The 27,826-nt window shown below is 32.2% G+C and overlaps 2 protein-coding genes and 1 non-coding gene across 3 annotated transcripts; 2 read left to right on the top strand and 1 right to left on the bottom strand.

Moving 5' to 3' along the window:
- Positions 1-303: 303 nt before the first annotated feature.
- LOC117128627 lies at positions 304-410 on the top strand. Its single transcript, XR_004452021.1, has one exon. It is a non-coding gene; the product is annotated as a small nucleolar RNA R71 (small nucleolar RNA).
- Positions 411-3,209: 2,799 nt separating this feature from the next.
- LOC103840571 (CLAVATA3/ESR (CLE)-related protein 43) lies at positions 3,210-12,026 on the top strand. The gene is made up of 5 exons (XM_033280413.1): positions 3,210-5,776; positions 5,854-5,935; positions 6,150-6,401; positions 6,489-6,600; positions 6,695-12,026. The coding sequence occupies exon 5, from the start codon at positions 11,559-11,561 to the stop codon at positions 11,850-11,852; it is 294 nt and encodes a 97-aa protein (XP_033136304.1). The 5' UTR covers positions 3,210-5,776; positions 5,854-5,935; positions 6,150-6,401; positions 6,489-6,600; positions 6,695-11,558; the 3' UTR covers positions 11,853-12,026.
- A 13,400-nt stretch (positions 12,027-25,426) lies between these two features.
- Positions 25,427-27,434, bottom strand: LOC103840572 (zinc finger protein CONSTANS-LIKE 16). Its single transcript, XM_009117069.3, has 2 exons — positions 26,253-27,434; positions 25,427-25,906 (listed from the first exon to the last, which is right to left on the bottom strand). Exons 1-2 carry the CDS (start codon positions 27,237-27,239, stop codon positions 25,649-25,651), a joined length of 1,245 nt encoding a protein of 414 aa, XP_009115317.1. The 5' UTR covers positions 27,240-27,434; the 3' UTR covers positions 25,427-25,648.
- Positions 27,435-27,826: the final 392 nt, after the last annotated feature.

Below are 27,826 nucleotides of genomic sequence, written 5' to 3' on the forward strand. Positions count from 1 at the left end.
GGTGTCTCTTGGCTTGGGTTGCCGACAAAGTGCAGCTGCTCTTGGGTAGCTTTATCAGCAAGGAGGATGTCTATCTTATCCTGTAGAGCTTTCAACTCCTTCCTCGTTTGCTTATCCTCAGTTCTACTGCTTCTGTCGTGGTCTCCACTGTAGACTGCATCACTCTTTACCATGTTGTCAACCAGTTCTTCTGCATCCTCCTCAGTTCTCCCCAAGAAGAACCCATTGCTAGCTGTATCCAGTCTGGCTCTGTACTTAGGAAGAGCACCACGGTAGAATGTGCTTAGCAAGCTCTCCTTAGAAAAGCCATGGTGTGGGCATTGAGCTTGGTAGCCCTTGAATCTCTCCCAGGCTTCACTGAAGCCTTCCAAGTTCTTCTGTTGAAAGCTGGAAATCTCGTTTCTCAGCTTAGCAGTTCTTGAAGTAGAGAAGAACTTCTCCAAGAATGCTTTCTTGCAGTCATCCCAAGTAGTGATGGAGTCACTGGGTAGAGACTTCTCCCACTGACGTGCCTTATCCCCCAAAGAGAAAGGGAATAGCTTGAGCTTTAAGGCATCTTCGGACACACCATTGGTTTTTGACAACCCACAGTAGCTGTCGAACCTGTCCAAGTGATCAAATGGATCCTCTAGAGCCAAGCCATGATACTTGTTGTTCTCGATCACGTTGAGGAGTCCTGATTTGATCTCAAAGTTGTTGGCTGCCACAGCGGGTGCTCGGATTCCCAATCTATGACCATGAATGTTGGGGCGGTCGTAAGTGCCAATGGGTCGAGCTGCTCGCTGTTGGTTTTGAGGTATGTCTCCCATATCAGTACTCAATCTCTGCAAGTGAGCCTGTTGCTCTTCTTCTCTTCTATTTCTAGCACACTCTCTCTCTAAAGCTCTGATGTCTGCAGCTATTGGAACTAGGTTTGATGGACCCCTGCTCCTCAAGTTCATACACCTGTAGATTAAAGGGAGGTGAAGAAAGAGAATCAGTAACAAAAGAAAATAAAAATGACTTAGTCTCAAGCAAGTGACTAAATCTCAATGTTCAAATCTACTCAGAATTTGGCAACGGCGCCAATTTGATGTTAGGAGTTTTCAAGGCTCCTAAGACAAATGTTGTAGTATAAATGATTGTCGAACCAGTTCTGAGGGATATCAAAGCACTGAGAATGCAAGTACTCACTTAATCTAAGTGCAACCAATGATTTAGAAGGGTTTTAAACTATGACTAAAACTAGAAAGCAATAACAGAATGATACTTTCTTGACTAAAGGAAAAGAGAACTCATGGGTATAGGGATTAGACCTTGGGTGATCAAGTATCGAACTAAGGATGGCAGATGATCAATCAAACTATCAACCTTAAGCCTAGACACAATTCTAAGCAAGCTCTATGTCTAGATGAATGCTCATTTGCTAACATATCTCAAACATCAAATGTCTTTGGTTGAATAATATGAAAGCAATCATTACTAACAAGTCTATTAGCTATCTTAGTACCTTTAACAACAAATGTCTTTGGCAAAGTATACTAAAAGCCTAGGAGAGTTGTCTCGGGCATTTCATCGAACACCTTTCGGGTGAGAAATGCCTAAGGATCAACAACTGAGTGGCCAACTCAGAAGATGCATTATGATTACTCTACTAGCAAGGAAATATGAATGATCTACACTAAAACATCCTAGCTCTAACCTAATCACCCTTAATCTCCCTAACCCATGAATTCAAAAGGTGATTACTCACTAATCTCCATGATTCCTCTTAAACCCATATTGGATTTCAGATTAATCATGTAAAGAAATAGATAAGAAATCAACAAGAACACAAGAACATAACAATCAAAATCCAAGAGATGAACTTCTCAAGAGAGTTCTTGTGTCTTTCTCAATAGATCAAAAGATAAAAGATAATCTGCCACTGGTGGCTACAAAAGATGTTTAAAACATAGGTTTTTCCAAGTGCAAAACGTCCAAAATAAATTGCAAAAAGGTCCTTAAGAAATCATGATTTTCGGCAGCAAAATAACGCGGAGCGACTTGCAGGTGTCGCTCCGGGAAGTCGCTCCAGGGCCGATTTTTGGTGTGTCCGGGCGAGAGGTCGCGAGCGACTTTGGTGTGTCGCTCCAACGGGTCGCTCTGGATCGGGAGCGACCTTGGTAGGTCGCTCTGAGAGGTCGCTCCAGGCTTCGCTTCGTGTCGTCTCGCCATAGAGACGCGAGCGACCTCGGGGTGTCGCTTTGGGAGGTCGCTCCGAGAAGGGTGTGAGATGCGAGCGACCTCGGTGCGTCGCTCTGGGCAAGTCGCTCTAGCTTCCTACGGGATGAATATGGCGAGCGACTTCACGGGGTCGCTCTAGCTAGGTCGCTCTGAGAGGTGCTTTGGAGCGACCTCATGACGTCGCTGCGGAACCTCGCTCCCATACTCTGCTCGTCCAATGATCACCTGTTTCACGTCCTTTAAGCTCCAAATGCATCCAAATGTCCCCAAGAACTCCATGTGGCACTCCAACACCTAATGAGGACAATGAATGCAAAATGCAACCTAGACATGGATAAATCCTAATCTATATGATGAAAATGCTAATGGATGAATGGATAAAACAATGCAAATATGCAAGATATCACTAATCCAGGCAGTGATTTACTCCACTATCTCCTTCTGGGCTTCAATGTTTATAATCCCTGCGGAGTGTGTGGCCATTTTAGAGCGAATGTGCGGGGCCTTTCTTTGGAATGGCGCTCCAAATTCAGCTAGAGGAGCTAAGATATCATGGGACTCTGTATGTACTCCTAAAGAAGCTGGTGGTCTAGGCTTAAGGCGCTTAGCAGATTGGAATAGAGTTCTTGGTTTAAAACTGATTTGGCTAATCTTTACAGCCGGAGGTTCCTTGTGGGTGTCGTGGGTGCGAAGGAACTTGATTGGTAGAGAGAATTTTTGGGTTTTAAATCCTACTACTAGGAGGAGGGGAAGTTGGATATGGAAAGCAATTTGTAATCTTCGACCCATGGCAAGGCCAATGGTGTGGTGTGAGCTGGGCTCTGGCATTACTGCCAGTTTCTGGCATGATAATTGGACTCCCCATGGTCCTCTGATTGAGCTGATTGGAGATCGAGGTCCACAAGTGACTGGGTTACCTATCGATGCAGCAGTAGCGGATGCTTTGACTGATGATGGGTGGTGGCTAGACAGAAGTAGAAGTAGAAGCCCCACCATTACCTTGTTGAAGGCTTGCTTGCCCAATGCACAAGGGATTATTGATTCAGAAGAAGATGATACTTTTCTCTGGTATCCGGAGCCTGGCCGTGGTAGTGGGAACTTCTCTACTAGCGCGACTTGGAGAGCCCTTCATCACAATCCTTTAGAGGTGTGCTGGCATAAGGTGGTGTGGTTCGCAGGTCGAGTACCTAAACATGCCTTTATTACATGGATTGCAGCTAGAGACAGAATGGTTACAAGAGATAAACTAATTCGGTGGGGATTGAGAGTTCCAGCGAGCTGTGTCCTATGCCCCTCTCATGAGGAATCTCGAAATCACCTGTTTTTTTATTGTACCTTCAGCAGTCAGGTTTGGACGTTTTTCACTTCTCGCTTACACCTCTCACCCCCACAGGGGTTCGAGGCAATTCTGAGATGGCTTAATGCTCCCTCTAGAGATCCTAGTATTACGTTGATCGTGAGACTTATCTTCCAAGCCGTCTTATACTTGGTCTGGAAAGAGAGAAATAGTAGAGTTCATGGAGGTGTGGAGAAACCTCATAGTGCGATTGTAGCTGAAGTCCAGCAGATCATCAGGTTCAGACTAGATCCTTTGGCTCGTCGACAGGTACTAGCGTCAGGGCAGTCGTCAGTGCTTGCAGTTTGGTTCTCCTTCTTCGATGGGTGATGCTGGTTTTGTTACTCGAGGAGTGTCTTGGTGGTAAGTTTGTTGAGTGGCTGTAGAGCTGCTCTTTTTTCTTAGCTTTATGTTCGGTTTCTTTGTAATAAGTTTTTTTATTAATAAATGGAAATTTAAAAAAAAAAAAAAAAAAAAAAGAATAACATGTTTATTTATTTTAATATCGCCACATCGAGTTTGATCATCTATTGTGCATTTAAGATATATTTCCTAAGTATATGAGATTTTGTAAAATATATAGGATGAACTGCAGGTAGAAATGCATAATAAATCTCTTAAATATTTGTCTATTGTTCAGATATATTCTGATGATGAGACGGTTCTTGAAGCTGCTTCTCGTGAAGTAATGGAAGAAACAAGACGGGAGTTAAAGGAATAACACGAGTATGTTTTCTGTGCCAGCATAGATACTTAATCACAAGTAGAGAAAGTTCTTGTATAGATTAGATTGGATTATCTTTTAGTGTTTGACTGTTTTATACAAAATCAATTGAGTTAGGAAATTTAGATTGGATTGTCTTTTGATGTCCTCCTATTGTTTATGTAATGCATATTTTGAACTACTTGATTCCACTGTTTTTAATTAACAAACTTTAATTATAATTGTTTTTCATTTACAATTAATTATTTGTTTATAAATTCAAATATAAATTTTAATTTTAATTTTTGTAAAATAAAATAATAAATATCATTGCAGTCCCAAAGTAGTTGCTAATATTTGCAACGACTGTGTAACTCCAAATACCAATGTAGCTGCATATGAGTCGCACTTTTTTGCCACTACTTTATCACTAATGAACTAAAAAACCCAACTACGTTGTCGTATCATATGGAAATTGTAACAATTTATGAGTTCCAATGTAGTTATACATTACTCACAAAATTAGCTACTTATTGTGAAGTCTCACAGTAGTGCTAATTGGCAACCAATTTGCGACGAACTTTTTTTTACTTCAACCCGTAGTTGCAAAAAGGTAACAAAAGTCATATTTGTGACTATTTTGTCACTATATATGTAGTGGCAAAATGAATGTTTTTTTGTAGTGTATATAGCTTTAAAATATCTTTTTATTAGTATAGATTTTCCGTATACAGGATCATCTGACCCAAAATGATAAGAATTATACCCGGGACTAATCATGGTTTGGTTCTTAAAAACCGAGCCAAATCGTTCTACGACCTTATCTTTGTTCCGTTTAGATTTTCCTATGGCTAAACAATTAACAATAACAAAAAAATCTTTATATATAAAGAAGGGTTTCCTTCACTCATAGGGAGTCCACGTCAGCTGCCACCTAGGAAAGTTACCTCATGTCCATGCGACACGTGTCCGATAGATGAAACTCACCGTTTCATTTAAACGGTTTGATGGGCTTCAGCTTTGATGGGCTTCAGCAAGGCATCTCGCGACTCCTCATGTCATCTCTGTGGCGGCTCCGCGATTGCCTCCCTCCGTTGCCGAGACCAAGCTTCCTTCGCAACCGTAAGCCACGTTATCTCCTAGCTCTCAAAGTCGTCGATCTCACTTCCAATTGCAGAAGATCTCAAGCCGCGGCAGCCAATCTCACTTCTATTTTCGTCTGAAGGGTTGATGGTTGACCGTCTCCGACTCTTCACTTCGTCGTCACCATTTCGACTCTCTATAATTCGTCGTTACCGCGACCCACTTTGATTAATCAATTATCTTCTTTACTCCTTTCGTCTCCTTTTATATCAGAATTATGCTTTATGGTTTGAATCCAGTGGTTTATTATTTTTATTTTTGTTTGTAATTGTTTTCAGGAACCACTCATTCCAGCCAGAAACATCCGGATACTCTGTTCACGTAGCTATGTTCACAAGAAGTTGCTTAGCAGAGGATGATACTCTGATCACGCAGCTATTCGTAAAACGGTATCTATCTCTTCTTGGCCGACTACAAATAATATTTTTTTGGCTGTTTCATTCAATTGTTTTTGTCTGGTAATTAGGAGATAGTGAAATTGAGGAGACAATCAGAGAGATGGAAGCAACAGAGATGGAAGCAACGATGAAATGAAATAATTTGAGCAAGTAAGTGTAAAACTGGAAAGCCTATTATCCTAAGCACTTTGCTATTGACAAAATCTGTTATATATAATATATATAATGATTAGAAGGATGCCGAGAAACAGCTGTGAAATCGTTGCTGAGTGGACGACCATAATGCAAGAAGCTATATAACTTAAAGGAAACAAAAAAATGTTTTACATTTTTTTTAGGATAAATGGTCATCCGTTTGATGCAGAAATGTTCTACTTGAGGCATGTATGCACAAAGTGACAGAAGAGTCAGAAAAACGTGGAGCAGTTTGGTCTGAAAAGTGGCCAGAGTAGAGATTGTTCATCAGTGGGTTGAAGACACATATGGAAATCAGCACAAGAGGATTTCACAGCAGACATGATTGTTGAAAAACTATTGTTTCAGTCATACTTCAAGGGTGAAGGAATTGATTGGTGGTATGTGAGAAACGTTATGGATTGAGAGCTATATATGGAGGGTAAGCACTGAAAAAAATCTTTCACCAATACAAAATTGGCTCCATGTATCTGTTACGAAATGATATATCTCTCTTTCTGGCTTTCAGTTTTATTGCTGCATTGAAGGATCTGAGACAGTGAGACTCTGTGTGATTAATGTACTTTCCTCAAACTTACGACCTTCATGATGATTCATCAATTCTCTGCACTGAAGAAGAGGTATGTATATATACAGCACTCTCACATATATGCATCTCTATTGCCTTTTTTATATTTATGAATGCAAAATCTGATGTGTAAACAAAACCTTTAGGTGCAGCTTGGTGTCTGTAATAGTTGAAGTGGACCGAATTCTTAGACCACAAGGAACATTTATAGTAAATGATGGCATGGAAAAGATAGGAGAAATTGAGAAGATGATGGAATCACTGAAATGGAATGTAAGAATGACACATTCCAGATATGGAGAAGGAGTGATCTCTGTTCAGAAGTCATGGTGGCGTCCTACAGAGGTCGAGACCATTACATCGGCCATAGAAAGTGAAAGAGAATTGGTTTAATATAGTTTAATGAGAATGTTTCTTTTATGATCACGTTGATTGTTTACATTGTATTAGGCCAATATGTGTATCCTTTTTTACATTGACGAAATTGTATACAAGACATTGTCCCTATAATGTAAGCTTTTTATAAGTTTTTAATTTGGTCCTAAACACCCGTGGAATATTTATACTACTGCAGCAAACTTATATAGACTGTCTATTTGAACTATAGGTTTATGATGAACTCATGTTAATTACATCACCAAAAAACTCTCAATAGAAAAATAAACTAGAGCAAAAAGAATTATTAAATTAAAAAAATTGTAACAAATTTAAAATATAACTTATTAAATTCAATAAGCAAATATAGTAAAATTGTTACTATAAGAAATAACTTATAAAATAAATTCAATGTAAATTCTTATACCAAAAATTAATCAATAAATCTTATATTAAAAATTATAATTAGTTATTCAGATAACATGGTTTTGTTTGGTGTCCAAATATAATAGCATATAAAAAATTCAAATAAATATCTATATTATTAAGTAGTAACAATTGATATTAGGTTTTCATGCTACCTACCTTAAAATAATTTTTTTGTTATAGGAAAATAACAAAACAATTTTACAAAAAATTATATATCAAAAATAAATTCTATTGTATATAACTTATAGAAAAATGATAAAATAAATAGTGAAAGTTGTTATAAAAATAGTGAAATTAATGTCACATATAATTGAAAATGAATTAAATATTTTTAAAATTACATGAAAGTGGTTTTAAGGGTAACATAAGTATTGTGAACACAAAATGTAGGGTTAGTTTATTTAATTAAATTTGAATTTTTTACAAAACAATAAAATAAAAATATCAACCATAATTTAATACAAAAATGAAACTAATATATATACTTGCATAGTCCAACAGAAGACATAATGTAAAGTACCTATAACTAAATAAGTAACAGAAATAAAATTACATAACTTATACTAAAACCAACAGATTAATATATATATATATATATATATATATATATATAATAAATATAGACACTTTTTCATCGATAATCACAACAATTACATTAGAAAATTTATTCACCTAACGAAACTAACTTTGTGTCTTTTACAGTAAACGAGTTCAACAAAAAAGAATGATAAATTTTTTCAAGAAAATTATAAAATAACATTTCATACATTAATTAGAATAAAATAATTTAAACTAAAAACAAATGTTAAGCAAAATCTAATAGAGAAACTTCCCGCAAGTGGAAGATGATGAGTCCATGTAAATATTACATAACCATTATTAAAATAGGAGATCTCCATTATACAAATGTACTATTTGTATTGACAATTGATAAAATTAGAGAGATGGAGATGCTCTTAATACGAAACAATTTGGTTTTGGTTCGTACTCTATTATATGTTCGCTTCAGTTTCAAATGTATTTTGTTAAAAAAATTGTAGAATCAGTGAAGTTATTGCTTTAGTCGATAATGTTTGGCAATAAAATTATTAAAATGATAACATGGAGATTCATTATATATATCAACACATAAAAATAAACAATATATATAGTAGAAAGTCTATAAATTAATACTCGGCAAATGAATAGACACAATAATTAAAAAAATTTAGTTATTTTCAATTGGACATATGTAAAATATAACTGAATTCGATAAAATAATAATAACATAACTTTTATATATATAAATTTTATATAAACATAAACAAATCATCTTTTAAAAAATGAATTAATCTTTCTTTCTGTTTAAAGAATTTCACTATTATGATGTTTTTATTGAATTACAAAAAAAATACATTTATATACTATCATCAAATTCAACACACATTATATATCAAATAACTTAAATAAGTAGATAAAATTTAACTAACATATAGTATCATATAGTTATTTTTTTTGGAAGACAAAAATAACTATTGTAAACAAACAAAATATATCTTATCACATATCAATATCTCACCTAAAACTTCCTGAAAGACAAAAATCATTATCATACACATTTCTTGCAAATGCAAATCTAAAATACAAATCACAAAATCATACAAATAATAATAACCTAGATCACAAGTAAAACATATCCCGCCCGTAGGGCGGACCGACCCTAGTAGGTTATATAATGTTCATGTCGAAAATAGAGCTTTTGTTTTCTTCCCATGGCTACTTGACTATATCTGGAAAGCATAAAACGACAAGCTTTCTACTTAATGGTGTTGAAATCCCTTCTTAACACGTTAGCTCTGCTAAGGGGTGAAATTGCGGGCAAGAACAAAATAGATTGTTCATATTAGAGTATGATTAATAGAGAATTTTTAGGATGGAGTTCTTAGAATATAATTAATGGAAGGTTCTTAGGTTGGAGTTCTAAACGGAATATAAGAATCTGTCTCTTAATTTTTAATTAAAAAGCTAAGAACTGGTTCTTAAATATGGATTCTTATATTTCACTAAAAATCCACCCTAAAAACTTCCATTAATCATGCTCTTAGCGAACATCCTATACATAAATAGTCATTCTGGTTTACTAGCTCGTAGTGCGCATCTTAAAGATGGCGTCCTTTGTCAGTTGTAAGTAGGTCATATTTGTAAGCACCACCATGCCAATCATCGACACTGCACCGGCTACCAATTAACCAAGATTTGTCAAGATGAATTCCCGTTTTATTACTTAAATTGCTAATACCTTGCTTCCACGAATTCTAACAACCACAGCCGTATTCACCACGTTTAAATCAATAAAAATCTTTTTAAATCCATTCTGTGATATTATTTATTTCAGCTGGTGGAGCTTTTTTCAAGATGCATAAATTTACATGTTTCACACCCTTTCGTATTTGTTCTACAAATTAAACCTCTCATTACTTTCATTAGTTACTCTATTTCTGGACTGAAATTAACCAGCAAAAATTCTCCTAAAATGTCCCAAGATAGATTAACTCCAGCCATGTCTGTAACATATCTCACTTATTGTAAACAAAATTTGGTTCAATCATAATTATACATTTTGCTATTTTATATGTCTTTGACCTGTGAGAATCTATATATCACTAACCGTTTTTACATCATACTCCCTGTTCCAAAGGAAGCGAGGTTTATACTCAAGCCGTTCCTTTTTTAGGAGCCAAGTGAACAACGTCTAATTACCAAAATTCATTGACCATTTTCTTCTTCCAAATGAAATAACAAGTAATTAGGAGTAAGGGGTTGTAGCTTTAGTAGGGCTTGAACTTGACAATAAAACCATTATGAGCTGTATATTTTAACCATTAAACGATAAGCTCTTGTCCGAATTTTTATATGCAAGACCGTGCTTGATTTGCTAAGAAAGGGCATTTTAATTATATATATATATATATATATATATATATATATAACATTATAGGCATCCAACCCCCAAAGATGTTATTCGTTGGATTCGAATATTCTTAAAAATGGTGTTCAAGAAGACTGCCACCCATTACAGTGAAAAACGTTAGTTGTGGAGCTCTGCAAGAACGGATGATTATGGTCTTATGGACACTCTAAATTTGATCATACATTTCTTGTTTTTAGTTAATATTTTTATATCAGACATGCCCATGTGACCATTTGACTCCTTGAGCAGACATACCTGTTTGTAAGGAATATAACATCTGTTTGACTCCGATTTAACGAAGTTTATTACCACATACTAATTTGTTATGTATTTTAACCTCTTCGATAACACGATCATATCGATTAAACAGCTTTCGTTTACACTTTGTGGATAATTAAATGACATAATAGAATATGCTTCGCGTGATTATAATAAACATTGCTCGTTCGCCTCCACCGATCTCGTCTTTAGTTTTGACCACACCGACACACTGAAACGTAGGAATTAAACTTCTTTTTGTTTTCTCTGTTCCTCTATTGTTGTACATTGTCCTCTTTACATCTCTGTCGGGTAGCTAGAAATATCAATTTTTCTGCCTAATAAATTTCATCCATTTAATTCCCAACGGTACAAAGTTTGCACCCATCTTGGGAATGCAACTCATGATTATGATCTTTTCAATGCATACATTTGTCGTCGGACCACTACTCCATTATTATATAAATAATTATACATTATAACATTTGGATCATATTCTTAACTAAGCGAGGAATAAACAGAGGATATATCCAAGGGACAAGCATGTGACAATATACCCAACTTAGTAAATCCAAAACATAATTTGAGAAAAATCTTATATGTATACGTACTGCCTACCTAAAACAGGTTGGTTATTTATATAAACTTTCCGTTTTGTAACTACAGACACCGTATATAGGTATTTCGTTTGAATGTAGTTCTATAAAACAGCTATTTCATTTTAATATATAAGAACAAAACAGCGAGATAAATAACGACAGAGACTGACTCTCACTCTTATTACAAATGAGCCAACGACACAGCACGCCCGTCATCTTCATCTTCCCTCCCCCTGCTCCAAATCTCCACCTCATTAAACACACTGAAAGAGAGAGAGATGGAGTTTTCTGAATATAACACTCTCTGACCTTCTTGTCATATCACAAACAAATCTCTCACACTCGTTTTTCCTCATCGAAACATTCTCTTTCTTCTTCATATTCGTCTTCTTTTTCTTTATGGGTTGTCGAGATGTTCTGTTAACTTTCTATGTGGCTCTCTTGCTCATCTTTCTGTTCCAGGTCTGGCTTTTCCGGGAAGGACAAGTCCGGGAACTGTCCGAAGACAACCACCTCGGAAGAGACAGAAACACTCTTGTCTCCAAGAACAAGAAGGACGACGATGATGTTCAACGGCTCTTTCAAAGGTATTTCAAGGGATCATCCTTTGGTCTAAACAACAACAACAGCAACACTCGCTTTGAAGATTCTGATAGAAAAATCCCTATTTCCCCAGATCCCCTACACAACTAGTTAGTTACTTTAGCTTCTTCTATTTTTTTATTTTCTTTTCAACTCTTATTGTCCAAAACAAACCTTATATTTACCTCACTTTCTTTGTATGTATTTCTTAAATGAGGACATGTTCTGTTTATCACTAGAGAATATTTTGAAGGCTTAAAGCAATAAATCACTAAAATTTCATAAGAGAGAATATGATATTTAATTATTGAATGACCAAAATGGCAAAAGCTCTGCAGAAAAAAAGAAAGCTGGTCAAGAAGAAGCATTTATAATCTATTTGAAGAAATAAGGCTGTGCAGCTAATAATATATTAATATCAAGGGTTGTCATGACGAAGGACCTACCCTACTTTTTTCTTCTTCACGTAGAACACACTTAAACTGACGTAAAAGTTGTCTCTGAACGTTAAGAAATTAGCCATGATAAAGGAAAAGAAAGTCTTCGATGAGACAGTAACGAAGAAAGGTCAACTAGTGTTGAAAATCGTATCAATTATGTTATCAAAAAAGTAAAACACTGTGCATCGGTTACACTAGCAGTAAACCAAGCATAAATAACACATGATAAGCATTGAACCATGTTGCACGAGTATCGCTGGGACATGCCGACCAAAAAAAGGGAACCATGTACCTGTGATACTTGTAGCAATATTTTAGGTCGAGGCGTGTGGGCAATGCGTTAGATGGAATTGAGCGATGTGCCCAATGTCAAAGTAACCGTACAAATAATTGTTAAATACTTAAGGCCATATACTAGACAAGAATTAACACTAATATATACTTTTCTGAGAAAGAACCCTAATATTTTCTGCCGTGAAATCGACACCTACAGCCTGCCCCAAGCTCAAGATCATGCAGTCCTCTGATGACTTATTCCAAAACGTACTCTTTTTAAGGTTTCGTATTTTTGTAGTTAACCAAACTCTATAATTTTTAGATGATTAGTCTAAAAGCATGGTATCTACATGTCTCTTTAGAATTTCCACCTGTCAGGAAGGAAAACACAACTAGCAAAGTAGCAATTCATAGTGAAATAAATCCCTTAGTGATTGGTTATAACTTTAGCAAAAGAAAATGAGTAAAATGGCTATGATCCACCTGATCATACAAGACGAAGAGAGCCGACGTCCGTTTGGGCTTTGATTTATTTATGGGTCAACACTCAACAGCTAAACTTTACCTCCAATCACTCATTTTCGGACCATTCATTACTCACTGGTCCCTGAAGTTTTGTCTTAATATTCTTTTGGTAAGCCCACGTACGTAGGAAACTATTATCGAGTTCAGGCAGGTGCAGGTTGCCGCGGGCTTAGTGGAAGAAGTTGCATAATCCAACTAGGGTTTATATAGCTGTAATTTATGTTTATGTAGGAAGGAATATTTAAAAGAACTGAGCTGATAAAAAGAAAATTTAAAAGAACTGATTTGTTTATGGAAAATTAGGTGAGATTGCCAACAGAAAAACAATAATTCATTATCTAACTAAAATTACATTATCTCTTTTCTTTTCTCTTACTATCTCTCTACCTTCTCTCTGAAAAAAACTAATTTTTTTTTTCTTCGTTATTATTGTTTATCTACATCATCAAAATCAAAATGTCTTTTCAATCACTTGTTTACAAAATTCATGATTAAACGTGTTTGATCTGGAATAATGTATAACTAGGATAAACATGCGCCTTATACAGGATAAGTTTATTTGTATATATTGACAATGTTTTTTTTTATATATTTAATTATTTTATTTATACATATACAATATTTTTTGTTATTATAATATAATTTCTTTCCGATGGACCGGATCAATTTTTCTTAAAAATTTTGAAACTAAACTATAATTAATAAAATATAATTAATATATCATGGATTGATCAGATTAGACATTAAACAAATTATGACACAAAAACCTTATTTTTTTCCACCGAACACATTCTTGAAAAAGTGAACAGTATTGTTTCTACAGTTGAATTATTTTGACATTTATCTTTCATATGGTTTTGAAAGGTTTTAGATCAACCGTCAAATCGATACATGTCATTTTAATGCTTTTAGTCGTAGGTTTTATCTTCCATATGGTTTTGAAAGGTTTCAGATCAACCATCAAATTGATACATGTCATTTTAATGTTTTTAGTCGTATGCTTAATGAGAATTATTTTTTTGTAATTTAAAGTCTTTTAAAAAATTCAAAATATAACATATAAGAAAAAAATAACATATAAGGTTTCTTAATTTTTTTAATTTAAAGTCGTTTTAAAAAATTTAAAATATAACATATAAAGTTTTCTCATTTTGTAATTTAAAGTCATTTTAAAAAATTTAAAATATAACATAGAAGAAAAAATATTTTTATGATTGTTTAATTTTTTTTAATAATATAAAATTAAAAAAACATAAAAAATGATGGAAAAATTGTTACCAAATCTTTATTATTCATAGTCATTAGTTATCCATAGCTTTTATTTAAAGACAAAATACACGTTTTTTATATTTTGGGTTAGTATAATGTTTTCTAGTAATTGGATTTGGACCAACATTTTTAATTGATTCTTAAGCCGCCACGTAAGCTAAATTGACATCCTAATTAAATGACACCTAAGTAGTGTCTCTTTTTAATTAGTACAAACTTAAGATTATAATTTTTCAAATGATTCTCAATTAATGTATAAGGCATTTATCGAAAATCAATTTGCGATACCATGTCAGTAAAGCAAAAAGATAGAAAATATCATATAGTAATTGTATGATAAGTAAATAAATCTCAAACTTCCAAAAAAAATAAAGATATGGATCGCCACATATTAGGATATACGGACCGAATAAGTGAGCCTAAATCCATTAACTATGGGGACCGCTTAAAATCCCATAAATATTAATCATGGAGCGTTACAACATGTTGTTGTAGTCATGTGTCATCACGAGGATGATTCTTAAAATTTTTAGAAAAATAAGCTAGTCCATAAAAACTTATACTATGCTTTTTATTAAAATAACTATCAAATTAATTATAGTGTACCAAAGAATGTTTTTTCTTTCCTTAAATAAAAGCTACGAAATTACCTAATATGGTTAACAAATATATGACAATTAATGATTGTGAATAATACATATTTGATAACAATTTTTATATCATCTTTGTTTTTTGTTTAATTTTATATTATTAAAAGAAATTAAACAATCACATTAAACATATAATAAAAAAATTAGATTTTTTCTTATATGTTATATTTTGAATTTTTTAAAATGACTATAAATTACTAAAAATGGTATTAATTCCACATTGAAAATTTTGTAAATGGTTTAACTTTTTTTTTGTTCAAGCAAGATATAAATGATCATATATCGTAGGGGTGAACGTTCAGATACACGTTCGGGTTTGTATCAGGTATTTAGGATTTTTGGGTATTTTAGTATAAAGGTATAGAACATGTTCGGGTATTTCTGTACTTCGGGTCTGGTTCGGGTATTTTATATTTGGGTTCAGATATTTTGGATCGGGTTCGGATATCTAAATTTTGAAAAAAAAAAAAAATTATTCATTGTTAAAAAGAAAATGTATTAAAATATATTTTTAACCTAACTGGTTTTCTAATTTTCAAAAGATTAAACTTTTAATAGGTTTGAAGATAAAACTTTAAAAATAGAAAACCACTAATTTAGTTGTTGTTTTTTAATTTTAGATGCAACTTTTGTTAATGCAAAAAACAAGAACTTAATATGTATTTTAAGTGAGTAGTAAATGATTTTGTCCATAATTATATGTATATTATCTAATTTTGAGAAATGTGCATCATTAATATAAATATTTTGAATTAAATGAGAGGAGTAAACTAGAAATATAGGGTTAAGTATACTTATGTTTGGTTATCATCGGATATCATGCAGGTTTTGATATTATTCGTTCAGGTTCGGATATTATCCGTTTGTGTTTGGATATCCAATCTCTCTGAATTCAATAACCGTTCGGTATTTTGCTACTTTGGTTCGGATTTTCGGATCGGATTCAGATACGGGTTCGAGTATCGGATAAAATGCACAACCCTAATAAATCGTATGAATAAGAAGTTTCATTAATAGATATTAATATTTATATATATATATATATATATATATCATTTTAAATAAATTACGTACTACATACAAATATATAAATATGTTAATTTTAGAATTTCCAATGAAAAATTATTGAGATCTGAATATTTTAATTTTGAAATTTTTATTGAAAGATATTACTTTAAAAATTTTGTGATTTATGGTTTAAATTTTTGTTACAGCAAATATACAAATGCTAAAAAAATAATATGAGTAGGAAATGTCAATAATAAATATTTATATTAAAATATACTATATATCTATGTCAATATCAATAAATTTTAATTTAAATCATATAAAGTAAATAAAATAAATTTTTAGTTATTTACAAAAAACGTGATTGCAAATTAACAAAAGGTATTAGTTTAATTTATCTGATTACTCTAATGTATACACTTTTATGTATACAAATTTATTTTTTAAATAGGTGGTTTCTGATATCTTATTTCATTCTGAGAATCCCAGAAATACACTTCTTCAAATCGAAGTGATTTTAATATTGGAAGCACTATATATATTATTTCATTCAGATTATATAATTTAGTCTTGATTTTTATTTCTAAATTTTTTTAGTGAAATATCATGACAAGATTCCAATCACCTTCTTTTGAGTTTGTTCGAAGAATGAGATATTTGAACTATTTTTTATAAGTTTTCTGGTTTATCATTTAATAAATCAAACAGTTTTTAGTTTATACATAATTTACATATACCAGAATGGTAAAATATTATATATTTTTTATATGTATACTCTTAAGTAACTAAACCTCAAAATCCTAGGTTAATAAAATAAGTATTTTTTTTATTGTTCTAGAATTAGATGATTTTTAGACCAATATGGTGAAAATATATTAGACAGATATTTATATTTCGCATCTGCACTTATATTCAATAATAGCTTGATATATTAGATATGAACACTAACCTGTTAATATAGTTTGCTGGTGGTTTTCTTCAAAATTTTGATTCTTAGATATGTATCTGGAGTGGAATTAATTTTTATAGATGTTCATCTTTTTAAATTTACACTTATGTAATTCAGCGAATTCATAGAAGAATTTAAAAAAAGAAACTAAACTCATAGAAAATGAAATCAATTATGGAAAGTCAATAGTAAACAAATCTAGAGCAGAAAATCTATTCTCCTTTTTTCATTATTCAATCGATGTTGCCTATATTGTTTTGGAGATTTGTATCACCCATAATAATTTTTTTTTTGTGCATATGAAATCTTAAAAATAATTAAAATAATTAAAATAATATGTAATATGTTAACTCTTCAACATCGATGATATATTTAAGAGACCAACATTTGTATTTTATAATCGATAAAAATTATAATTTTTCAAAATGTTAAAACCATTTAATAAACAAGCCTTATTATAAAAATTCACCATGCGTATGCACACGGGTTATCATCTAGTACATGTATTACTTTTTGGGATGAAAGTGAGTTATATTGCATAGTTTTATACTCTCTTCATTTAAAAAAGTGTCATTTTGACATTTTCACATGAATTAAGAAAATTATAAAATATATATATATATATATATTTATATTTATTTAATTTATAATTAATTAAATGAAAATAATTAAATAAAAAATTAGTAATCATTCTAAAGGATAAGAAAAGATAGCAAGTGTATAGTCATATTTAGGGGTGGGCAAAAAAACTGAACCGAACCGATCGAACCGAACCGACCGAACCAGAATCGATTCAAACCAAACCAAAGTCTATTTCAAATCTTTCAGTTGAGATTTTTCTAACCCGAATGGTTCAGTTCAGTTCGGTTTAAACCGAACCGAACCGATAAACCAAAGTGTTTTTATAGTTATTTAAATTAAAGTTATTAATAATATCAAGATATTAAAATCCTAAGATTAAGCCCACACAGTTTCCTTTTGCACAAAGGAAATCCTAATATAATTTGATTTCCATGACACTTCGTCTAACTTTTGTAATATTCGTCATTAAGCCCACATAATTTCCATGTTAATTTCTTTTCAATAGCGTATACTTTTAAACCTTAAAATTAAAACCTAAACCAAGTCTAATTAAATTGAATTTAATTTACATACTTAATTTTTGATTATGTCCAACACAAAGTATTTCATGACAACCATACATTTGTGTATTGAAACATGATTTCTTGTATAATAAATAAACTAAGAGAAATCCGATTAAACCGAACTGAACCGAAATACAAACCGAATCGAATACAAACCAAACCGAATATAAACCGAACTGAACATAGCCGAACCGAAATCGATCCAAACCAAACTAACTATGGTTTACTTCAGCTGGAAAAATTTCTAGAACCAAACCAACCAAACCGAACCGAACTCGAACCGATAAAATAACCGAAGTGCCCACCCCTAGTCATATTGGAAATATAGAATGGCATTTAAAAAAAAGGAAAGTTTTTATAATATGAGGAATATATCGCTTCAACATAATCTCATTTTAGCATCACTTGTCGCTTACCAATGTCTAACTGTATAGTAATGATTAAAAAAATTTGGAGTTGAACTTTCCTCTCTCTCTTTAACATCTCCAACTTCTCTCTACACAAACCCTAGATCTGTGGTATTCCCCCCGGCGGCCGGTGTCCTTTCTCGGAGCCGGAGGCTTCTCCTTCTTCTTTTATCTCGTTTTTCGTTTTGCCTTCTTGGCCGTTTCACACTTTCCGGCGATATGCTCGACGGATCTGGAGTTCGATGGAGGCCTCTACTTTGGTTCTGACCGGGGTGGAGCTGAGGTAGCAGGAGGAAGACGGATCTCTGGAACGGCGGCGAGTCGGGTGAAGAGGAACTTCCGGGATGTGTCGGCTCTTATGGTTTGTTGGGTTTCGCCGGCGGTTGTTTTCAAGCTTGATTCGTCGGATCTCAACATAGAGATGGAGGTGCGTGGCTGTGTCTCTGTTCCCGTTTTCCATAGATCTGATGGCTGGTGTCTCGGACTCGAAGAGAGATGGGGCGTGGGTTAGATGCCTAGAGATTTTATGGCGTGTGGAAAGGCTCTTGTCTCACCCTCGACAAGTGAACGTTGAGAGTCCTCCTTTTAATGGCGTTCCCTGAGTTCATAAGGATGACGTGTGTCAGTTGATTTGGCTCAGATGTGGCGTGTGGCTGTGATTCCTTCAGTCGAAGAGGGTCGTCTATGGCCATCTCGGAGGAAGGAAGAATGGCGCTTCATTGTGGACATATGGAGCTTCGTCAGCGGCAAGAAGGTTCTCCCAAGAGATGCTGCTTCTCTGGTTCTCAGAAACAGAACATGAGGAGGTTCAAGCTTCATCGACTGGTCAACGAAGGAGTTTGGGTCTTGGTAGTTTCATGTTTCAAAGTGTAACATTCGCAGTGCCAAAGCATTGTTCTTACCCGGCAGTTTCGCTTTGTCCCTTTTTGGTGGTGATCTAAATAGTCGTTGTTGCCAAAATCTCAACCCGACTTTTGGGATATTCGGTAGTTCATAACTACTGACCATCCATTTGCAAGGATACAAAGCCTTAGTTTCAGGCCAGTTAGAGTTTCCACATGGGAAAATGCACCTCTCGGTGTTGTGGCGGTTGGTCATGTGCTTCATTCAAATCATAAGGCATCAACTGCTCTGAGCGTATTAATGTGTTTCTCTTTGTGTTTTCTTTTAACTGTTTTTGAAATAGCTTTGTATTCTTGTTATCAGTGGTAGAATTTAGGTGGTTTAAAGGGCGGTTCATACTGAGTCGTTGTGTGGATTCGTCCCATGTGGTTGCAAGAGTACAAAGGAGTATCGATTGGGTAGCATAGGATCCATAGACGTGTTCCTAAGTGATACTAGATCACTCATTTGTCTTGTGGTTGAATCTTGTGTGAGGTCTAATTTCATTGTAAAACTCTTTAATTAATGAAAGTTGAAGCTAAGTCAAAAAAAAAATTGTATAGTAATGATTAAGAGAAGTAAATATATTACGGACGTGTCCTTATGAAAACATCATAGGATAAAACGGAGATGCCAAACGGGGGTTTATCAAAATGACGGTCCCTCACGTTTTGGAATTTACTCATTTTGTTTAACGATGGATTGTAAATTTTGAAAAGACTTTTAGAAGATGAGTGGACCACAAACATGTCACTTCAGTTTCCAGCCCACACAGCCAGCCATGAGACACCCTTGTCTTAATATGAAATAAATTATTACAAAATTCCAAAACTTCAATTTAATTGGTGGGTCCAATTTGCCTTTCAATCTTTGTAAATCTCTCCATTGATTTGGTCCAAATAAGATGGGATTCACAGCTTTTTTATTTGTCGAGAACAAATTCTCTATTTTGGCCAAAACTATTTCAAATTCTTAGAGTCCTTAAATAATATTTGAACATTTCATTGATTGGTAGAGCATTAACATTAGCAGTAATAATTTGCTATAGAAGCAGTACTATAGAAGCAATATGCTGCAGAAGCTATATACTTTTGCTAAATTATTTAATAGAATGATTGGTAGAGCAGTATGAATATACTATTTAAAATTATTATAAAAATTAGTATATAATATATAATATATTTATTTTTAATAAATATATTTCTAATGTATATATATATAAAAATATATATTAACATATAAAATTAAAAAGATATATAATAAATATAAAATTATTTTTATATCGAAAATTATTATTTTAAAATAAATTTTATAATTAAAATATCTATTTTTAAAAATAATATTTCACATTTAAATAAATTTAATTTAATATATTATATTATATTTTAAATGTGAAATACTATTTTTAAATAAAAATTATTGTAAATTAATTTTAGAAATCAAAATTTTATTTTCTGGATGTAAAAATAATTTTATGATATTATTAAATAAAATAAATGAATTAGTTATATATTTTTCTTAATTTTATAAATTATAAATGCAAATGTTCTTCTAAAAACTTCATATCAGAGCATTTGGAGAACACTAGCATTTAGTAAATACTTCTCTAAATATTTTTCTAACAATTGTTGATTGGATAATGTAGAGCATAATGCTAATGCTAATGCTCTACCAATGAGGAGCTTAAAGCCATGACTCGTTTCCCCGTTACCATGAAAAAACACAGCTTTTGCGGTTGGTTGCGGTTGCAGGAGGGTAAATATTTTTTTTCTTTTTAAAAAAATAATATAAATACAAAAATAAAAATAAAAATAAAAATTTTAAATTGAATAATAGATATACTAAAATATATCTATTATATTTTAATTTTTATTATAAATTATTAAAATAAAACATTTTACACTTTTTAATAATTTTAAAATATAATTTTACCAATATAATTTTTATATTTATTATATTATTATGTTATTTAATATTTTTATAATTATATAAAATGTAAATATTGTTAATTTATTATTTAACTGCTGTTGTATTTGGTGGTTTACCAGTCATAAGTATCCCGCAAACACACCAATTTCTAACCGTAGTAACAGTCATACAAATATCTTAAAACTGTTTAAAACCACAACCATCCGCATCCGCAAACTCCCGCAATCGTAAGAATTGTGGTTACACCAGTCAAGCCCTAAGACACCATCAAACCAAACGTTACGTTTAAAAAGCGTAAATACATTAAAATCATATCATATGATTCTTTCTTGTGTTTGTATTCGAGACATTAAACTTGCAAGTTTTGGTGGTTTTGTTTAAGAATGTCCACATTGGGAGTCACTGGTATACCGTATACGATATTTGATTAACTTCATGTTTCTGTGGGTACATTTTTGGTGATATAATAGATTCATGACTTTTGATCATATCTATAACAAATTTGATATATATCTTTCTTATAAATTTCTCTTATCTTGCTGATTTCTTGTTACAGCATATGATTTTTACTATACTTCCTTTAAACATTCTTTAGGAAGACATTTAATTTAAGAAGCCTTTTCTTGATGATAACCGAGAATTAGTACATCAAAAAAGCAAGAAAACTATAAAGCTATTCGATGAAGGCAACCCCATATTAGGGTTTCTTATTAATGATTGTAAATTATAATTTACAAGCTTTTAGATCCATAGTTATAACGTTCAAGAAAAAAATTATTATTTTGACCTAGAATAAGTTTATTATACCGAACAAAATTCAACCTTTATTGATATAACGAGCTTTAAACACAATTAAGATTAATTAGGTTTTACATTAGTGTTTTAGAAGAATAATAACACTTACGTATCATATGAAGATGTTTTAATATAAAAAAACAAAAATTTCATACAAGTACATCAATTAAATTTTGTAAAGCTTTTTAATACACAAACCTTTTTGTTACCCACTTTAATACCTCAACTAATTATTTACTTATTTTAATACATAAACTTTTAAATTGTGTTCATTTTAATACCTAAATTTTGTTTATTTTAATCCGAAATATTAATAAGTTTCAAACAAATTTTAAAAAATCTCTGAAATCTAAGAATTTTTTAAAAAAATTTCCACTTTTATTTTAAGTTGTAGGAAAGAAAGTAACTAAATTATGGAGAAAGATATAAATTTATAAAAACTTAATTTCGAAGGGAAAGTAAATAAATTTGTTTTCTATTTCCAAAAATAAACCAAATTTGATATTTATTTATTTTTGAGAAAGAACCAAATTTGATATTTATTTATTTTTGAGAAAGAACCAAATTTGATATTTAAAATTCTTATTATATAATTTAAGATTATTCATAATTTAGTTACTTTTATTTCTAAGACTTAAAATAAAATTAGAATTTTGAGATTGTTTTTGAATTTTAGAGATTTTTTAAATTTTATTTTAAACTTATTAATATTTTTGATTAAAATAAACATATTTTGGATATTTAAATCAACACCATTTTAAAAGCTTGTGTATTAACAAAAAAATAGGTATTAAAAAGCTTAGCAAAATTTAGTTGGGGATATTTGTATGGAATTTTGCCTAAAAATTTGCCAAATAATTTTTTTATAAATATTATATCAATACTCTTAAAACAGCATCATGACCAATTGATTAATATTGTGTCTAACTTAAAAAATAAATCATATATTTTAGGGGGTGTTAGTGGGACTTAGATTTCTATAGAGTTTGTTGATTTTAAAAGTTGAAAGATTTGTTAAATTTGGAAAGAGATGTAGAGAATTTTGTATATTGTGAAAATCTATGAAAATAAAGTAATGTAATGATTCTAAGAATTCAAGGTAAACATGTAGTATTCTCAAAATCTTAATTTGTGAGTTAAAATGATAAGAATTCAACTCTAAATAACACTTACTTTAATAGATTTGTAGAATCATTAAAATCTAAACTTTTTGAATAACAAATGATTTTGTATAGAGTTATAGAATCATTAACCAATAACAATAGATTTCAATGAGAATATGAGAATCTATAAACCAATAACACTAGACTTAGAAATTCTAAGACTCATTATAAATCTCATCCCCACTAACACCCCCTTATAATTGTAGCCACCTTTATTAATCAATACGTAACCTCCTATCCAAAATTCTTGGACCATTTACAATTGGTTACGTTTTCCCCTTTTGTCAATATTGAGTCCAATTTTTTTTGTTTTGAAGTGAATTCAGCCCAAACTATTTTATGCTATTTAATAATTTTAACCTTTTAATTGATGAATATAACACGTTACTTCATGTAATTAATTTACATGTAATTAATTTATGCAGTTACATTATTGACATATGATTAAAAAAACAAATATTAAAAATTAAATTTGTAAAAAAGTTTAAAACAAAAAATATACCCGCCTTTTTAAGGGTAGGTCAGAAACTAGTATTCTCTATTAAAAGAGAAGTATTATTTTTATCTAGTACAAAATAGTCATACTTAAAGTGTAGGTCCATATATTCAAATAATATTTTTATTGTTTACATAGTTTATTTAATGTATAACATTTCTAAATAATTATAAGGATATTAATAACAAATCCATTTTAAATTAAAAGAGAAGTACCATTTTTATCTAATACAAAATAGTCATACTAGAAGTCTAGGTCCATATATTCAAATAATATTTTTATTGTTTACATTAGTTTATTTACTGTATAACATTTCTAAATAATTATAAGGATATTAATAACAAATCCATTTAAATTTAAATTTTAGTTTTAGGAATAACAAAATCTTTTGAGAAAAAATCTAACAAAATCTTTTAAAATTTTTTAATATTCTTTTAATTAATGCACTGATTAATTTTGCAATTAGTAGTATAATGTTATTATAAATTAATTTTAATTGCATTTTTATTATAAATAAAATAATGAAACTATTTGCTAATTTTATTAATTTTATAAGTATATTCTACATTATATTAAAATAGAAGTAATTAATGAATTACGTATGAAAATTGTTTTTTGTGCAAACATATTAAAATTATGTTGAATTGGTAAACCAATATATTTTGAAAAAAATATTTTCATTAAGATAAATAAATAAAATATCATTCACCGTTTAAAGTGACTAAAATATCATTCACCTTTTAAAATGATTAATATTCATAAATTATGTAATAATTTTTACAAAAAAATAAAATTGTTAACATATGTTAAATTTTAATATTTATAACTATATATCATCTATTTAGTTATTTTTAAAATGACAGCAATATATTATCATAAATTATTATATACAAAATAATATAAAATTTTATATTTATAAATGAAATGTTATCCGCACGGGTGTGCGGATTAAAATCTAGTTGTCCAATAATACTTACGTACACATTTTATCTACTATCCAGTAACTGTAACAAGAAAAGCGGCAAATCGAAGGTTGAATGTGATATAAGTTACAAAGCCAATGCCTCTCTAGGCTCCTTCATGCGGACCCAACTCTTAGCTACACAACAACATCCGACGATGTGACTTCTACATCTTTTAGCTGTGTCCTGTCTTTTTATGAAATGAACTTTTTTCATCATTTTATAAAAATAGAAACAAAAACGAAAAGATATCTCTTATCTTTGAAAGTTTCCTCGATGTATAACCCATATATACTTTCTTAACATGTACTACTTAACTTTAGATAATCATACGTTAGCTTTTCCAAAAAAATTCTTTGAATTAACCCATCTTACCAAAATGTTAAGCGCCACCAAAAGTAACATTTCTTATATACCACAGATTTAAATCAATAATTGCTCCTGGATAAAGATGTATGAGGATATTTTGTATAGGCGCTGGTAGGTAGGTTGTTTGCTGCAATACACGCTTGTGTGGTAGTTAGTTGTCAATTTAATATTAGCTAGAGAGTAAAATGGAACTGGACTCTACATTAAAAATGTTCACATATATATGTTGGTAGGGACGACATATATCTTGGTTCATTGTGTGCTTAATGTAGCTTTTCAGGCAACTCATTCCCTTTGTTACATATAAGTGTTATAAATGTGGTGGTGAGTTGCATGTTTTAAGAAAATCGGCTCAGTTATGATTTGAGACAATTTGTTCGTTCAGTTTCGGCTTTGAGAGATAAACATCGTTAAACTAAATAATTTAAACAATGGAAGTGCCTTGTCACATTCTTATTACCAGATAATATATACATCAGCTCTATTCATACAAGTCACATTATTTGGTTTCCCTATGTACATATCAAGCCCACAAAGCACAATTAAGTGCAAAAAAACTTCCGTCATTGCAGAAGAAAAAAGTCCACCAAAAAACATTCAATTTAAAAGGTAAAGTGAGCTATAGCCAAATAGCTAGGATATTCAGTAATTCACACCCAATGGTGAACTTGCAGCAGATAGAGCAAGTGAAGCTCTCTTAACGAATCTTCCTTTCATTCGAGGTCGTTTCTCTGCATTCAGTTTACGTACCTCGTACCTTATCTTCTTTGAAAACAATCTCGTCCTCCTCTTCTCTCTGTACCTCGAAACCCTAGCTTCTCTTCCTCCATCCCCAAACCCACTTGATGGTAAACATCCACCAACGTAATGCTTATGATGACTTTCTCCTCCATTTATTTCCTGGGAACACACATTTTCAACTCTACTTTGTTAGGCAGGTCTTCAACATAGCGAAATGAAACATTACCCTTGAGTTCCTAAAATTTTTGAGTTAATATATATATGAACATAAACCTCTAAATTATTTTTAAAATTTACTTAATTATTTAAATCCTTCAAAATCTCAAGGCCATGTTGTTAGGTTACCACATCTAACTTGGACCTAATTAAAGTAATATATAAGCACCATGGACTAATATATTCATTTGACATATAAAGAAAACTCTTTTTGATTCGTGACAAAAAAAGAACAGAAAAAAAAAAAAAACTCTTTTTGATTTACAAAGAATGAGTTTCTATAACATACCATGGAAACAACTGGCTTGTCACTGATGTCTATGTCTCGTTCTGGTGGCTCTCTTGACAGCCACGGTTGACCTTGGCCTCCCCAAGTTGATATCACCGACTCGTAGTTTAAACTCAGCATTAGAACATTCTTTTGCTCTTCCTCCTCCACCTTAATACAATCAGCATTCTTTATCGCCTCTTCTTCGTATGTGTTGTGTGAGTCGTGATCAAACCTCAGCTCAAACGCCACAGTTCCATCCCCATCGCCCCGATCCTCACCGCAGCATATTCCCATGTTCATGGCTTTTGTTTCTTCTCCTTCCTCTTCCTCTATCTCGTCTTTTTCGATTTTAAACATCTCTGTATTAGACAACCCTAGCTCCTCCATCGCATAGGACTCTGTGACGTCTAACCCGCGACCGAGTAGAATCTCCACGTCAGCAGCGAACTCCTCAAGCTCCATGTCGGTCGGGAAAAAACCATTCAGACAACTTTCAGCGTTGTCTTCGTCCTCTTGATCATCGATTGTAATCATAGGAAACTCGATCTTTGGCTCAACGACATCGTTTAAGAACTGCTCAGCCACCATGGGATCAAGAACCGGCACTTGACAGATCAGCTGCTCTTCGATCTCGTAGCTGTCCGTCTGATCCTCTGCACTAATCTCCGGAACCAAATCATGAAATATCGACAAATTGTTTTTCTTACCAGACCCACGTGGAGTCCGAGGTTTACGAGTGAACCCTTGATGCCACGTTGCAGCTTCAAGCGGTGGACAAGAAGCTGAGTGGTTGTGGCTGCTATACTTTGTGGCCACGGGGCTGGCCGACTTCAAACGAACCCTCTCGTGCCGGCGAGCGAGAGGGTTCGCTGAGTGGACTAAAGTGTCGCAAGACTGGCATAGAAAAGCATCGTCAGCGGCGCAGTACCACCGTGCCCGCTTCTTCACACAGCTGTCGCAAGCTCTCGCCGTCTTGGCTCCAACAGCATTCGCCAAATTTTTCATCTTTTTCACAAGCTCGAGAAACGAGAGAGCACGAGGGGGGGTTCAACTTCAATAATTGAATATTTTCTTCAAATTATTGCTCTCTGCAAAAAGTTAGATATAGTGTGTACTCTTAGGGGTATAGTATTGGGCAACGAGTGTTTGAGACTGAGAGGACATTCCCCGCATGTAGTGCGTTCTCATTTGTCAGTGGATTTTGAAGTATTTTAATGCACTTTTTGGGTGTTTATGTCTTTAATTGGGACCCACCTGAAGGCCTTATCTGGATTTTAATTGGTTGAGTTCTGAAGATGATCCTTGTAATAGGGTTTTGATTGGTCTGCTTCTTTATCCAATGGATTTCTTGTGTGGTCCATTTTGTCGCTTTCCCTCAATTTTTTCCTTTCTCTTATTCGGTTTCGTTTATTGAAGACTTTTTGTGGTTTTTGTTATTTCATTCTTTTCTGGTAGGAAAGATTTCGGCCGGGTTGTAAATATTCTCAACTACAAAAAAATGAATGAAAAGTTACTATACACGAGACACTTATAAAATATTAATATGCAAAATAGATAGTTCTTTGGAACACTTGCAAATAAAAACTTTTTAT

The sequence above is a fragment of the Brassica rapa genome, chromosome A09 (genome assembly GCF_000309985.2).
Source record: "Brassica rapa cultivar Chiifu-401-42 chromosome A09, CAAS_Brap_v3.01, whole genome shotgun sequence".
Classification (NCBI taxonomy): Eukaryota; Viridiplantae; Streptophyta; class Magnoliopsida; order Brassicales; family Brassicaceae; genus Brassica; species Brassica rapa.

Bases quoted from the DNA above. Each gene is read 5' to 3' on its own strand.
- LOC103840571 (XM_033280413.1), top strand. From the start codon at position 11,559: ATGGGTTGTCGAGATGTTCTGTTAACTTTCTATGTGGCTCTCTTGCTC.
- LOC103840572 (XM_009117069.3), bottom strand. From the start codon at position 27,239: ATGAAAAATTTGGCGAATGCTGTTGGAGCCAAGACGGCGAGAGCTTGC. The intron at 25,907-26,252 runs GTATGTTATAGA...GTGTGTTCCCAG, and splicing joins ACAAGCCAGTTGTTTCCATG to GAAATAAATGGAGGAGAAAG.